Source organism: Spea bombifrons, chromosome 5 (assembly GCF_027358695.1).
Source record: "Spea bombifrons isolate aSpeBom1 chromosome 5, aSpeBom1.2.pri, whole genome shotgun sequence".
NCBI lineage: Eukaryota > Metazoa > Chordata > Amphibia > Anura > Pelobatidae > Spea > Spea bombifrons.
Window position 1 is genome coordinate 21686815 of NC_071091.1, and position 13482 is coordinate 21700296.

The window sequence follows — 13482 nt, forward strand, 5'->3', positions numbered from 1 at the left end:
GCTAGGCTGCAGGAAAGATTTAAAAAGTTCCACCCCCACCTACTCCGGTTTCAAGAAAATAAACATTTTATGAATCACGTCAATTGCATGCTCCCATTTTCTGTTCAATTACAGGATTTACTGCTCATTTTGTTCATTACAGAAAATGTACTTCCAAGTACTTAACCAGCTTGCGTGCGCAGAATGGTTGGTTCTAGATGCTGGTTGCGATAATGGATTAAATATATGAAGTTACAACATTTTGTGTTCTTAACACATTTCTCTATTCTTGAGACTAAGGCCTGACATTGGCTTAATTATCAACATCACCAAGCGGCCTATCTTCTTTAGTATTAGCGGGGGTTCTAGCGCTATATGGCTTGGACAGAAGAGACTTATCCAGGTCACAGCTCTCCCTTATCACATTTGCCATAGGCAATCGTTCAGCACATCTAAATTCACTCAAAATTATCAATAACCTCAGGAAAGCCAAGGAATTTGGCAAATGTTGCCAAAACCAATATTTATAATTAATTTGCCTGAAGGCACTTCATGTCACCTCACCGCATCTTCACAATCAGCAATAATACAACAATTTAATTTAACGTAATGGGGGGGGTGTTAATCATACAAAGAAAATGAAGATGGCTGTTCCCAATTGTATATCTATATAAATAAAGATAGCCCCTAGAATAAATATATTTTTATAGAATATATACATTGCTTTCTTAAATATCTAAAACCATTACACGTGTTTTTATAGTAAGGCGATAGATCTGTCTTCAGCATATTCAACAGAGAGTTCTGCTCTACCCAAAAGCTATCTTTTAAAAGGCAATTTTCTTATAATTTGGACAAGAAGTCTCTGGACGAGCCCTGTCACCAAGGATCTCTTTAGCGTATCACATACTCGCCTGATAAAACAAATCCCATGATCTCCCCTACATTTCCTAGGCAAATGCCAAACGTTCAGGGGATTAACTACAAGAGCTTGGAGATCAATAACTTTACAATTCCCTGGCAAAACCTTCCCTGCGCAATACAGGTGGCCGCTGGAGATACCCGGCTGTAGACGTTCATCCACGTTTAACTGAAAAGCTGGCTTTAAAACATATATAAACATATATTCCCAGAGTGAAATAACCCTTGTAAAGTCTTGGTGTCTACCTCGCTTTGAGGTTCCTGGATGACTTCATAGATGGCAGATACCAGAGTACTCTTCTCTTTCAAATTTGATGCATAACTAGCAAGGGATGCCTCCGGCAGCATCTAAAAGTCAAACCAAAGGGGGAAAAAAATGTAGTAACAAATTCATTTCATTAATTTTCATGCTTTTCCATGAAAGACGCTTAATTTTCATTCTATTGCATATACGTTAAATAAAGGGAAAATAAATTAAAGGGGATTAAAGTTTGAGATTACTGTAATTCCATGCATTATAGGTCTAACAAAAAGCACTCTACATTATAGTCAAGGCAGACGAGCCAACAAGTTCTAATGTGTATGCTTTTACCCATAAACCTTTGTTACGTTGAATTGTCACACACTTGGTCTACGTTCTGGGTATTCATTCATCAAACTATTAGCAAATAGTGAATTAGCAAAATAATGCAGACTCATTTCCCAGAGTGGGGTTGGGAATAAGTTTACATTACAAACTTTGGGAATTCACCAGCGGTGGGGTTATCAGTGAACATGATGTTACAAATATTATATATATACATAAACTTATGAATAAAAAAGAGAATGTTAATCCTCCGCAATACAAATAGAAAGAAAACACAGAAATTCCACTGCCCTCTTTTACATACAGGTTCAGAGACATCACTAGAACTTGGCTTATTTGGTGGCAAATTTAGATTCATATACAAGGTGGAGGAAACGTGTCGAGAGATTTGTTTCACTTATGTGCGTTTCTGGTAAGGATTTATAGATTTAACTGAATCGCAGAGCACTTATGGGGCCGAAAATGGGATTAGAGATCAGGAGAGTCCCAAAGACAATAAATGTGTTAACGGCTCTGAAAATATTTAATCATAAAAAATATATACCGTAGAAACCTAACTTGTGTTTTACATTGGATTTTTTGTGGACAGAATGCAAAAGGATCTGTAAGAAGTCGATGTTTTAGCAGCTGAAAGGAACATGACATTTAATAATAATCTGATAGTTTAATTGCTGCTTCATTCAGAGGCATTGATTTATGCTACACTATGCCATCCTATAGTGTTACGGTACACTTAAGTGATATGCTATAGTGTTAAAATGTCTGAAAAAAATAAAGAAATAAAAAACGTATTCAAGTATAAGGGTTGATTAAAAAAAAATAAAGAAAACTATGGAAAAAGTAGTAAATCCATGGCTCCTAACATGGAAAAAGGGGCATGTATATATACACATCTAGCTACCATTACCTTGTACTCGGATAACCATTCTTCCACAACTCCTTTCTCCGTGGTCACCATTTTCCCACATCTGTTTTTGTGGAATCCTTAACCTAAACAAAAAAAAATGCATTATATAAAGCCGCGCAAATCCTTTATTTTGCAGGATAACATAAGGAAAAGAAGTTAAAATGGTTTTCAGATCATGGGCTGGCATGGCATACACATTGTTCATCTAAGCGTCAAACACGTATACTGGCAGTTAGTCCTGGGGATATGCTAGACACAATCATTTTGGTCAGAAGAAAAGATGACTAAAACCAAGTCTACAGTAATTTGTTCTCCAATACATGATGTAGAAAAGACACACTGTTCTGTTTAGTGGTTATATAATTTTTGGAAACAATGTATTCTTCCAATCTGTGTTCCCCATGGGGTAGAGAGTGCGGAACATTATATAAAATGACCGAAACATCTGCTATACAACATCATGTGCTCATCCCTCGGCTCTCCCATCTACGCCTGCTTGATAGAAGCTACAAGGCACCTATGCTGAAGGAGAGTTTACAGATGAGTACATTGCTGGAAAAGAATACGGACTCATTGGTATAAGATAGCTGGTTCAGAATTTGAAAAGTTGCGCAACCAATGGAATCTTCCAATCAGCAGGACCAATCCATTACTGTTGCCAAGAATCCCCCAAAATACCCTTTCTTACACAAATCCATTTGTTCTGAAATTTATATCAAAACGTAACATTACACCACTAAAAAGCTCAGGAGATCCGATCAAAGTTTTCCTTTGTGGAAAGCAATCAAGAATATATTTTGTGAATGATGGATTCCCTTTTTTTCATAAATAAGCCCGTCATACAAAATCACATCTTATTTTTCAATTAATATTTCCAACTTATTTTGTAAGACACGCCACAGCGAAAGAACCCGAAAGCCAAACTAAGAAGAATAATATGATCTCACGAGTCAACGAAGCAAACGGCATTTGCTCCACAGATTCTTTTAGGTAAACCAGGTAAAATCAGTGAGCTAAATCATTAAAGATCGTACAGAATCACCAGCAGGCCATGCATAAGTGAATTAAAAAAAATATATTTGTTTTTATAAAATGAGGGCCTTTTTTGGAGCAGCAAATGATCTGGAGACAGGTATGTGTGTTATATTCTAAAGGAGACATTTAGGCGGCCTTAAGGAAACGATCTTCCAAACGTAGTACAACATCATTTCTACAGATGGAACACTTTGCTGCTTCTAGACGAATGAATAAACTGCCATCTGTCTGAGGACAATTCTTTATTGTGGGCCTGGATTTATTGTGGGTGAAGAGTTGGTTTTTTTTTATGTTTCCAAGCATATGATATTTTTTTTCTTATTCATATTATCATTTAACCACATTCTAGAAGCTGTGAAGAACGGTCACTCATGTGGATTTCAGTTTCATAAAAAACTTAGGGATATCATTTTCTTAAAAAGTCTTAATTCTTTTTCTTTAATGACCCATGGCTAAAAACACGGACGTGGTTAGTCACAGCTGAGCTTTGTTTAGTGGAATGTGGAACCAAAGTTTCACAATTAATTGACTTCCCTTTTTTGAGAGGCAATCACCAAAAAGGAGAGACACAAAAAAGTATCATTCAGATCCTTCTGCTCCTTTCAAATTATTCACAAACAGAACACATCTATATTCATTTAGATTGTTTCCCCTCCTGAAAGACAAATACTTAGTCTGAGAACTGCCAACATCAAGTTAGGCCGGGCTAAGGAGTTTAGTAAACTAGAGATCGTTTGCATATAGGGCTGCAACTAACGATTATTTTAATAATCGATTAATCGGCCGATTATTTTTTCGATTAATCGATTAATCGGATAAAAAAAACAATATGCAAATTTTTCGTTTATTTAAAAGAATTTAATGAACTGGATGTTAAAAAACAACTTAAAATTTACATTAACATTCTTATTTTGTTATGATGTAATAAAAAACAATATTTTCAAAGTACAAGAACCCAAACACAATATTTATGAAACAAAATAACCCCAAACATTCTGAAAAGAGGTGGACTATTACTGTTCAAGAAACTTTGCCCCAGCACTTTGCACTTTGCACCCAGCACTTTGCACCCAGCACTTTGCACCCAGCCCTGGCACTTTGCCCCCAGCACTTTGCCCCCAGCACTTTGCCCCAGCCCTGGCACTTTGCATCCAGCACTTTGCACCCAGCATTCAGCACTTTGCACCAGCACTTTGCACCCAGCCCTGGCACTTTGCACCCAGCACTTTGTACCCAGCACTCAGCACCCAGCACTTTGCCCCAGCCCTGGCACTTTGCATCCAGCACTTTGCACCCAGCACTTTGCACCAGCACTTTGCACTTTGCACCCAGCACTTTGTACCCAGCACTCAGCACTTAGCGCCCAGCACTTTGCCCCAGCCCTGGCACTTTGCACCCAGCACTTTGCACCCAGCCCTGGCACTTTGCACCCAGCACTGGCACTTTGCACCCAGCACTTTGCACTGTGCCCCTGCACCCAGTCTCCAACTCTGCCCTGCACCCAGCCCTGCCCCCACATTCTGCCCTGCCCCCACACTCACACTCTGCCCTGCACCCACTCTGCCCTGCACCCACTCTGCCCTGCACCCACACTCACACCCTGCCCTGCATCCCCACCCCCACTCTGCCCTGCACCCAGTCTCCCACTCTGCCCTGCACCCAGTCTCCTGCCCTGCATCCCCACCCCCACTCTGCCCTGCACCCAGTCTCCTGCCCTGCACCCCCCACCCCCACTCTGCCCTGCACCCCCACCCCCACTCTGCCCTGCACCCCCACCCCCACTCTGCCCTGCACCCCCACCCCCACCCTGCCCTGCATCCCCTGAAACCCCACTCCCACCCCGCCGTGGACCCCCACCCCCGCGAATCGCTCTGTGCGAATGGAGCCACTCGCACAGAGCGAACCGCTCTGTGCGAATGGAGCCACTCGCACAGAGCGGTTCGCTCTGTGCGAGTGGCTCCATGCGAATGGAGCAACTCGCACAGAGCGGTTCGCTCTGTGCGAATGGAGCAACTCGCACAGAGCGGTTCGCTCTGTGCGAATGGAGCCACTCGCACAGAGCGAACCGCTCTGTGCGAATGGAGCCACTCGCACAGAGCGAACCGCTCTGTGCGAGTGGAGCCACTCGCACAGAGCGAACCGGAACACGTCACATCCGTCACGTAGCTAGAAGAAGGCGGAGACTGCAGAGCGTGTAGCAGAAGCGGGGAACGCTCGCGGAGGTAAGTAAAAGGAGCCGAGTGCTCCAACAACGAATTGATCACTCGATTAATCGATAACGGAAATCGTTATCGATGATTTCCGTTATCGATTATTATCGATTTTATCGATTCGTTGTTTCAGCTCTATTTGCATACCTAGGTTTTAAATTGTTGAATGATCTATTTTAGAGCACAAAAAATATAAAATAAAAGATATATATTTGGAAAAAAAAAAGCATTTAAATGAAGTCTCAACATGGAAATAAAATAAGAAGCTTTCCTTGCTATTTAATGACTTATTAGAGAACAGCTTCTGTATAACTTGAATTATTAAAATAAAGGCAGAGTAGAAACGGTGATGAGGTTTTGAGGTTTCCGGGTGTTTATCGCCAAGGGTAATCGGAAGCATGGATTAATGCTTTCATTTCAAGCTTTCAGATTGCCTTTTAGGCTCGCAGCACAATTTGTGCAAACTTCATGTCGGAAACGTGAGAGCCTGCAGCTCGTACATTGCGCAACGCTTTCAAAAAGGAAACGCTGGGGACTGGAGACACTGGACTAAACTCAGAAATTCCCATTAACACTGCTTGTTTTAAGGAATATCGTTTTATCCAGAGACATAGGTTGTTGCAAGCGTCTTAATAAATGGTTATTCTGCCCAAACAAGCAGTCGGCAGATTCTAGTTTTGTGTTCCGTGTACCAGACTAATCGTCCTTACACCAAGGGCCTCCAATAACTTTAAAGCAATCTAAAGGGCAAAGCTGCTTTCGACTCGCATGAGATCTTAGGGACACTGCCTTCCCACGTAGCTCTATTACAGTATATATGTTCCTATGCTAAAACTATAAAGAGAAATAAAAGGTACGTAGTACATAAAGCAATCTTCTCCACTACAGCCGTTCTAAGCGGAACCGCTGATGCTTACAGAATCTAAAAATGACACGCTAACAGGCAAACGCACGGGGCTTCTCTCCAACTTTCATTACATCTTCGCGTAACTAGACAAGCACACATTGTCTGGAACTCGGGGCTATAGAACAGGATTTTAGACCATTTTGGCAAAGGGAAGCCAGACAAAAAAACAAAAACACAGCTCGGCATTCAGAGACCAGCACTGACAATCTTTAACTCTGCATTCTATAGGGATTAGGCAAGCAGAGGACAGCATTCAGATGTTTAGACGGTTAAATGAGATCATTGAAAGTTATTCCTTTAACACATAGTTAAAAAGGAGAGTGTTGCCCAGCCTTGTATAATGAATAACAAAACCAGTGAGATTTCTCCAAAGCCTCGTGCATTCTGAGCACACTCGCTCGCATATCGGAAGCGGCCAAGATCTCAGAACTCATCTGCATTATTCAAAAACATTTTCATAACACGGATGTAAGATGTGCCCTAAGGGGCTTATTACAGATGAAAGGGGTCCCAAAAGTAATTGATGTGGGCCCCTAATCAAATGGTAATTAACACACATCCTCTCGTGTTTCAAACAGTAACACCTTCTATACTTTCCTCCCGTCGAGACCTCACTGAGCAACACCGACAGCAGAGTTATTAACCTTCGTTCACATTGTAGTCATTTCCCTCGGTGTTACCCCACAGAACTAGAAAATGGTGCGTTATTATACGTTGTGTACAGGTAATCTCTCAAATTACGCCCATTAAACAAAATATATCTAAATGCACCGCACACACACGCTTACATTAATGGAGATCATTTCCTTCAAATTAAACGTGCAAGAACTTTTCTTGTAATTTCGAATAAATACGCTAAATATCAGAGCTAACCTTAAATATTTTTTTCTTTAAGCATTGAGCGCAGCGCTGTATACAATAAAGTACCAGACCTACAGGCCAAATTTCTATACCTTTCTGTGATGTTTAGGGTTACTTGCCCTGCTCAAACCCCAAACCGAGCTGGTGATTTGTGACAAAAACGTCCTTTCCTTCATAGGCTTTCGTTAGTCAGAGTGTCAGGCTGGGTGATTGAGAGTGTGCCATTCTACAATTTACCCCAGGCAGTATCATTAGGAGTCATGAGGTTTGCTTCGTAGATTGGGCTAAAACAGCACAGCTAGAATATATAGCTAATATTTAATATATTAAAATAAAACAAGCACAATATATTGAAACTCGCTTCTAATGCGATAATTGTAGTAGAATAAATTGGTGGGAGTTACATTTTAATATATATAATTTCCGTGAAAAAAGTCTCCACATTAACAGCATTATACAGATAGGTTTCAGATATTACCAGAAATGTTTTTGGGTTGTATATTCCAAGACTCACTTTTAACACCGACTGGTTGCCATTTCCTTTGCTTTCCACATTGTTTGGAGATGAAAACCCATGAAGATTAGTAAGGAGGGGAAGCGTTACACAGAACACTCCAACTACTGAACCCTTTCATAGGAAACACGCAAACAAATATTGTAGCGTGTTATGTACTTACTACGCTGGCAGGAAGCTTTAATGCATTTGGGGGAAAAAATGGAAATCAATACTAAAGATTATTATGGTAGTAATGATAGGACACAGCTGACTGGCTCCGAACGCTACATTCTACCACACGGACTGGAAAAACCCCAGGAGGCATATATACGGAAGAAAGGAGGGGGGAGGAAAAAAAAACCCACATAACTGGCCTAAAAACACAATCTTTCAAGAAAAAATAAACCCATAATATAAAACATAACTTGAAATAGAATTTGAGGTGTATTATGAGCAAGACTAGCCTTTACATTGCCAAACTGCCAACACAAAACAACAACTTCCATACACTCACACATTAAGCACTTAAATTGATCATGTTTATGGAAGTTAGGAAAACATATCTAATGTGTCTTGCTTTCTAAACATTAAACGTTCAAAGCATGTTTAAATATCCATGTTCCTGCCGAAGACATTGACTTGGTCAGGAAGTCCAGTCGTTTTCTCCCAACTACGTAAAGCTGCTTAATGTCACCTCTCATGCTTTGATGAGCTTTGGCCAAATACAGCACCAAAGCCTCGGGTTTAATCAGTGTATATATCCGCAGGTTTGGAGTTCTTAAATATTGATCCATTTCATTTCACCGCCGGGAGGTAAATTGGGATCGGGTGAAGACAAAGTTTTTACACTTGTGTAGTAAATACTTTTTGAGTCATTCATTGTGCAGTACGCTTCCCTGTGTGAAGAATAGCTCATAAGTTTGTCTAGTGGGGAGATAATAAACATAGCCTAATTTTGACAACACCTCATTAGCAAACAAACACGCAAAACAGGTTTTCATATCCTGCAGGTAAGAGAGAAAACATTATGTTGTCACATCATTTTAACACAAGCTTCTGAACTTGGTGTGCTTCTGAGAAAAACAAAACCTTATACACACACACATATACATATACACACAAACATACATAGACAGACACACACATATATATATGTACATATATACACACACACACACACACACTAATACATACATATAGAAATTGAAAGATTGCAGATGATTCCAGCTTCTTCTAATCTGATCTCCAGGTCATAGACAGCGAGACCACACAACACAACGCTGAAAACAACGGCTGAAAAGTAAAGATAATTCAGGCAGACTGAGACCCGCGGCCAAAAGGCGACCATATCTCATTTCTTGTACTTAATTATCCCGTTACCCCACTGCAAGTGCCGCCAGGACCACACGATAGCGTAAATACGCTCTAATCATTGATGTTCCTGTGGTATGCATATAACATTGTCTGACCCCACGTCCTAGTGGGAGCAATTAGTAAATTCACTACTAGTAAAAGACTAATAATTCAACCTTCTCCAAGTTAAGTCCTCGACGGTGAACTCGTTAATCAAACGGAAAAAGTCCTGTCTTCATGGAAGAAAAGCAGCAATGTGATATAAAGCAAGCTACTCGGTGCTGTGCAAGGGCAAAGGTTTGTTTTTCTTGAGAGCTGACGATACTAATCCAAGATGCTATCAGAGTGCCATAAAGTATTTGCTTTTATTTGGCATCATAACCACAGGCAATCGTTAGATGGATAATGACCACAAACACTATTTCAGTCTTATCTCTGCATGAGCTCAACTAATCAGCCTGATGGCCCAGATAATGTGTAAATTAACCTTATCACGATAGCAATTCAATGATCAGCGTCTAAGAAAGTAGACATTTTCAGAAAAATAAAGCACTCCAGAGCAAAACCTCCAATTTGCATTAGCGCTCATCATCGCCACCACAAAAGCTCATTTTAGCCAGTCCCTGGGTAATACATTTACATCATGTGTTTAAAATAACCTACAAACACCTGCACAACTTGTGTCTGTCCGGACAGCTCTGAGCAGTAGCAGAGGAGAGAGATTTCACAGCCGTTTTAGGAAGAGAGCAATGTTCCCACTAAGCTGCGCCCATGTGTGTGTGTGTGCAGACACAGGAACATTTATCTGCACGCTTAGGTTTAACCGGACGGACTGGCCTGCCAGGATACGGGGACATTTCCCGGAAGGTTGCCTCCCCCTGGGGCCAGTCTTGATGTTAGCCTATTGTCCCCATTATAGTGGGGTTGAGATATTCTCAATGTCTCCCTAACTTCTCTACCGACCCCTTCCACGTCCCGGTCTCCTTATCCGTAGGGAAGCGTTTCTGCGTCTCTCTGGATTTGCATCGTTGTGGCTTCTTGAGTTCTGTGAAAGGGCGACGCCAAGGCACAAACCACGCGCATTTCTACAGTATTTCGTGCACAGATGTTTATGTGTGAGACAGAAACTTGTTGGAAGGGTATTCCAAAAATCATAATCTGGCAAACAAACCCAAAATAAATTTGATGATCACAAAGGATCAGTTTAAAATCATGCTCAATTTGTGTCAATGAGCTACAATTTAACTTCACCTCTCACGCCAACCATCGTCCGCACTTTAATTTAATAGAACCCCCTCATACGCATCTGCCCCCACAAGGAGCAGGGGCAAGCATAGTGTAGTTATAGCATGCCAGCACCTCCCTACCTACCCTGGGCAGTCTCCTATACATTAACATACGCTTATATAGCGCTACTGAGGGGAGAGCCTCAGAATGCAACATTTAAAAATATTAAAGTTCTGAAAAATGTGCGCACCTTTCTATATTTGTGGATGCAAACTCAGGAGAAATATATCAGTAATATTTTTATTTTTCATTTGAGTACAAATTTGTTTAATTTTTGTTTCTTCTTCAAGCATTTTCACTTTTGCATGGTTTAAAAAGCCCTATTTGTCCTGCAAAAAAACACATTTTATATTTATATATATATATATATATATATATATATATATATATATATATATATATATCTATATATATCTATATCTATATAGATATATATATATATATTACATATGGAAAAGGGAAATTGAACAAGGACATAGTCTGCTACTTTCTAATGTAGATAACGCTGTCGCCAGAAATATAAAAATACCTTTTTCTTGAAGGGGTTACTAATGGCAACAGTACGGGACATTTTTATTTCAGTCGAATCCATCAAACGGATTATCTGCGCCCAAGGAGGAATAATCCAACAGTACTTCCGCTTATCTCTTACCGACCTAAAAATACGAAGTGTCTTGTGACATGTGCAAGTTGGACGTGCACCAACATACTGCGGCCAGACAAGAAGCCTGGAATACTTCTCCAGATATCTTATTAGGCAAGCGAAATATTTGCAACGGGCCTGTTACACTATATCCACCCCCAGTGCTGAACTCTTCCCCACCCAAAAACAAGTCAGGTTATCCGTTCTATATTTTGTAGATAGCCCCAGATTTAATTAAAAAAAAATATATATAATGTTATTGATTAGGAAATGTGCTTCTGAGAGATGCTGGGTGATTACGTTTACTATTCACTTACCATCATGAGCAACGCAGTAGCGTTATAACTAAACACACAAACGTAGCCCATGCAGGAGCAACAGGGCCGCCACAGCTACGTCCTCAGGCAGCACGGAGATCCCAAGATCCTGACTAACGGCTTCATAGAATAAGTACATTTACAAACACTAATGGCAATTATACTCATCACATCCCATTCAGAACCTCCAGAGACCACATCTTCATTCACCTGCCGTAACCAGGTGTTGACAGAGTGCTAGCAAAGCAGAAAGAATTAAGCGTCCTTTTAGGATCCTGCAGGGTCTTTTTACATACAATGCAGGCCGCAGTTTTCTTCTTTGTGCTTACTATGAAGAACCCTCCATGATCTTGAAATAAACCTATGACAATGGGCCAAAAATGATTCAGACTCATTGTTTGGTTTGTTTTTGGGCAACAAATCGTGGTCCTTGCCCATTTGGTTCAGATTAAAGGGATTAAAGAGAAGAACACAGCCTATGAGGGAACAGAAACATGCGCTAACCCCACAGCCCAGAGAAGAAGCAGGATTCGCTACAGGACCAGACTATATCAGGAGCCCTGTCTCTGTAACCAAGGTCATAGAAACAGCGTGACTACAAAGCAGAGCCACCACTCCTCCTGTTACTAGAGATATATGCTCTATGGCTAAGTGGTTGATACACTGCTCAGCCACAACCTCCAGTCAGGAACAGACAGACGCAGCAAGTATGGCATATACACGGACCAAACAGACCATGAACTAGCCCACCAAGGGCCGATTTTAGGGACAAGGGAACCAAAATTCCCATAACCTACCAAGAGCACCCACTGTGCGAGTCCCAGTCCCAACTGGGGAAACAAGTCCTTCTCCCTACCTAGTTGGGCAGGAAAAACACACGGTCTGTTTAGCTTTAAGAAAGGATGGCAACCATATAAGACTAGTCACGAGATCCATGCTTAGAGGGAGCATAAAATATTAACATGTTAGATCTGTATGAACTAAACTTTTGCAACCTTGTTGTGTCATTTAAGCACCGTTTTTCACTATTATAAGGTTATAAATACTAACAAAATATATAACAGAACATCATCATCAGAACATGTTCATAGCAATCATTACAATCTGTTCAGCAAGTGCAGGCAGATGTTTTATATCCTCAACCCCGAAATGTCAGGACATTAACCCCTTCGTGATCTTTGCCGGTTCAGGACCGTCATGACAAGAAGGTCACTAAACGACCTTTGACAGTCCTGAACCGTCAAAAAATTAAATAAGCTTAGAAAGTGATCAAGGATCACTTTCTTCGCTTAAACGGCCTTGCTGCAATGCCTCGATGTCGAAGCATTCAGCAATGCCGAGATCGGCATCGGGGGCCATGTCTGGCCCCTCCCCGGGGCGTCAACAGCCGCCATACATTGTATGGCGGCGGACGCCCGTTTTAAAAGCGTTTAGGAGGCGATCAACGATCACCAAACACTTACCTCTGGGTGGGCTGTGACCGCTCCGGAGAGCGGTCACAGCCGCAGCTGCCGGTCATCTTCGCCATCCGCAAGATGGCGGCGGCCCGGGAAATAAAACAATAAAGGTGAAAAGTTCGCTAGATGGTCTCCAGACCCTCTAGAGAACTGGCTCCACTTGCTGGTTGAATGCAATTAGAGCTGAACACAAGCACCACAAAAGTGTCAAAACAGCCTCGGTCCCACAGGGTACAAAATGAAAAATGAGCCCGGTCCTTAAGGGGTTAAAAGTAATAACCTAGGCTTTGTTTGTTTAGTGGTTCATATTTAGATTTATGAAAATCTTTGTCAGCCTGAGGTGATCGCTTTTACCTACTGCTTGCCAGCCTTTCTCTCCGTTAATGAAGGGATATTTTTCAGGAATCTATAGGCCTGTTCTTAATCCTAAGATTATGTAAATTGGGGCTAATAGTCTCTTTAATATGCACGGCACAGACCATATCGCCTGGAAACACAATTTCTATGCGAGAAGAACCCAGTC

The 13482-nt window shown here is 41.1% G+C and overlaps 1 protein-coding gene across 4 annotated transcripts in view; it reads right to left on the reverse strand.

The window, feature by feature from the left end:
• The window catches only part of HYCC1 (hyccin PI4KA lipid kinase complex subunit 1), a 38099-nt gene that overhangs the window by 15961 nt on the left and 8656 nt on the right, over window positions 1-13482 (reverse strand). For all 4 annotated transcript variants that reach the window (XM_053466598.1, XM_053466599.1, XM_053466601.1 and 1 more), the window contains exons 2-3: window positions 2394-2476; window positions 1147-1248 (exon numbers count right to left, since the gene is read on the reverse strand). In XM_053466598.1, coding sequence (XP_053322573.1) covers window positions 1147-1248; window positions 2394-2444 — 153 coding nt within the window. In that variant the 5' untranslated portion in view covers window positions 2445-2476. The remainder of the gene's footprint in view (window positions 1-1146; window positions 1249-2393; window positions 2477-13482) is intronic.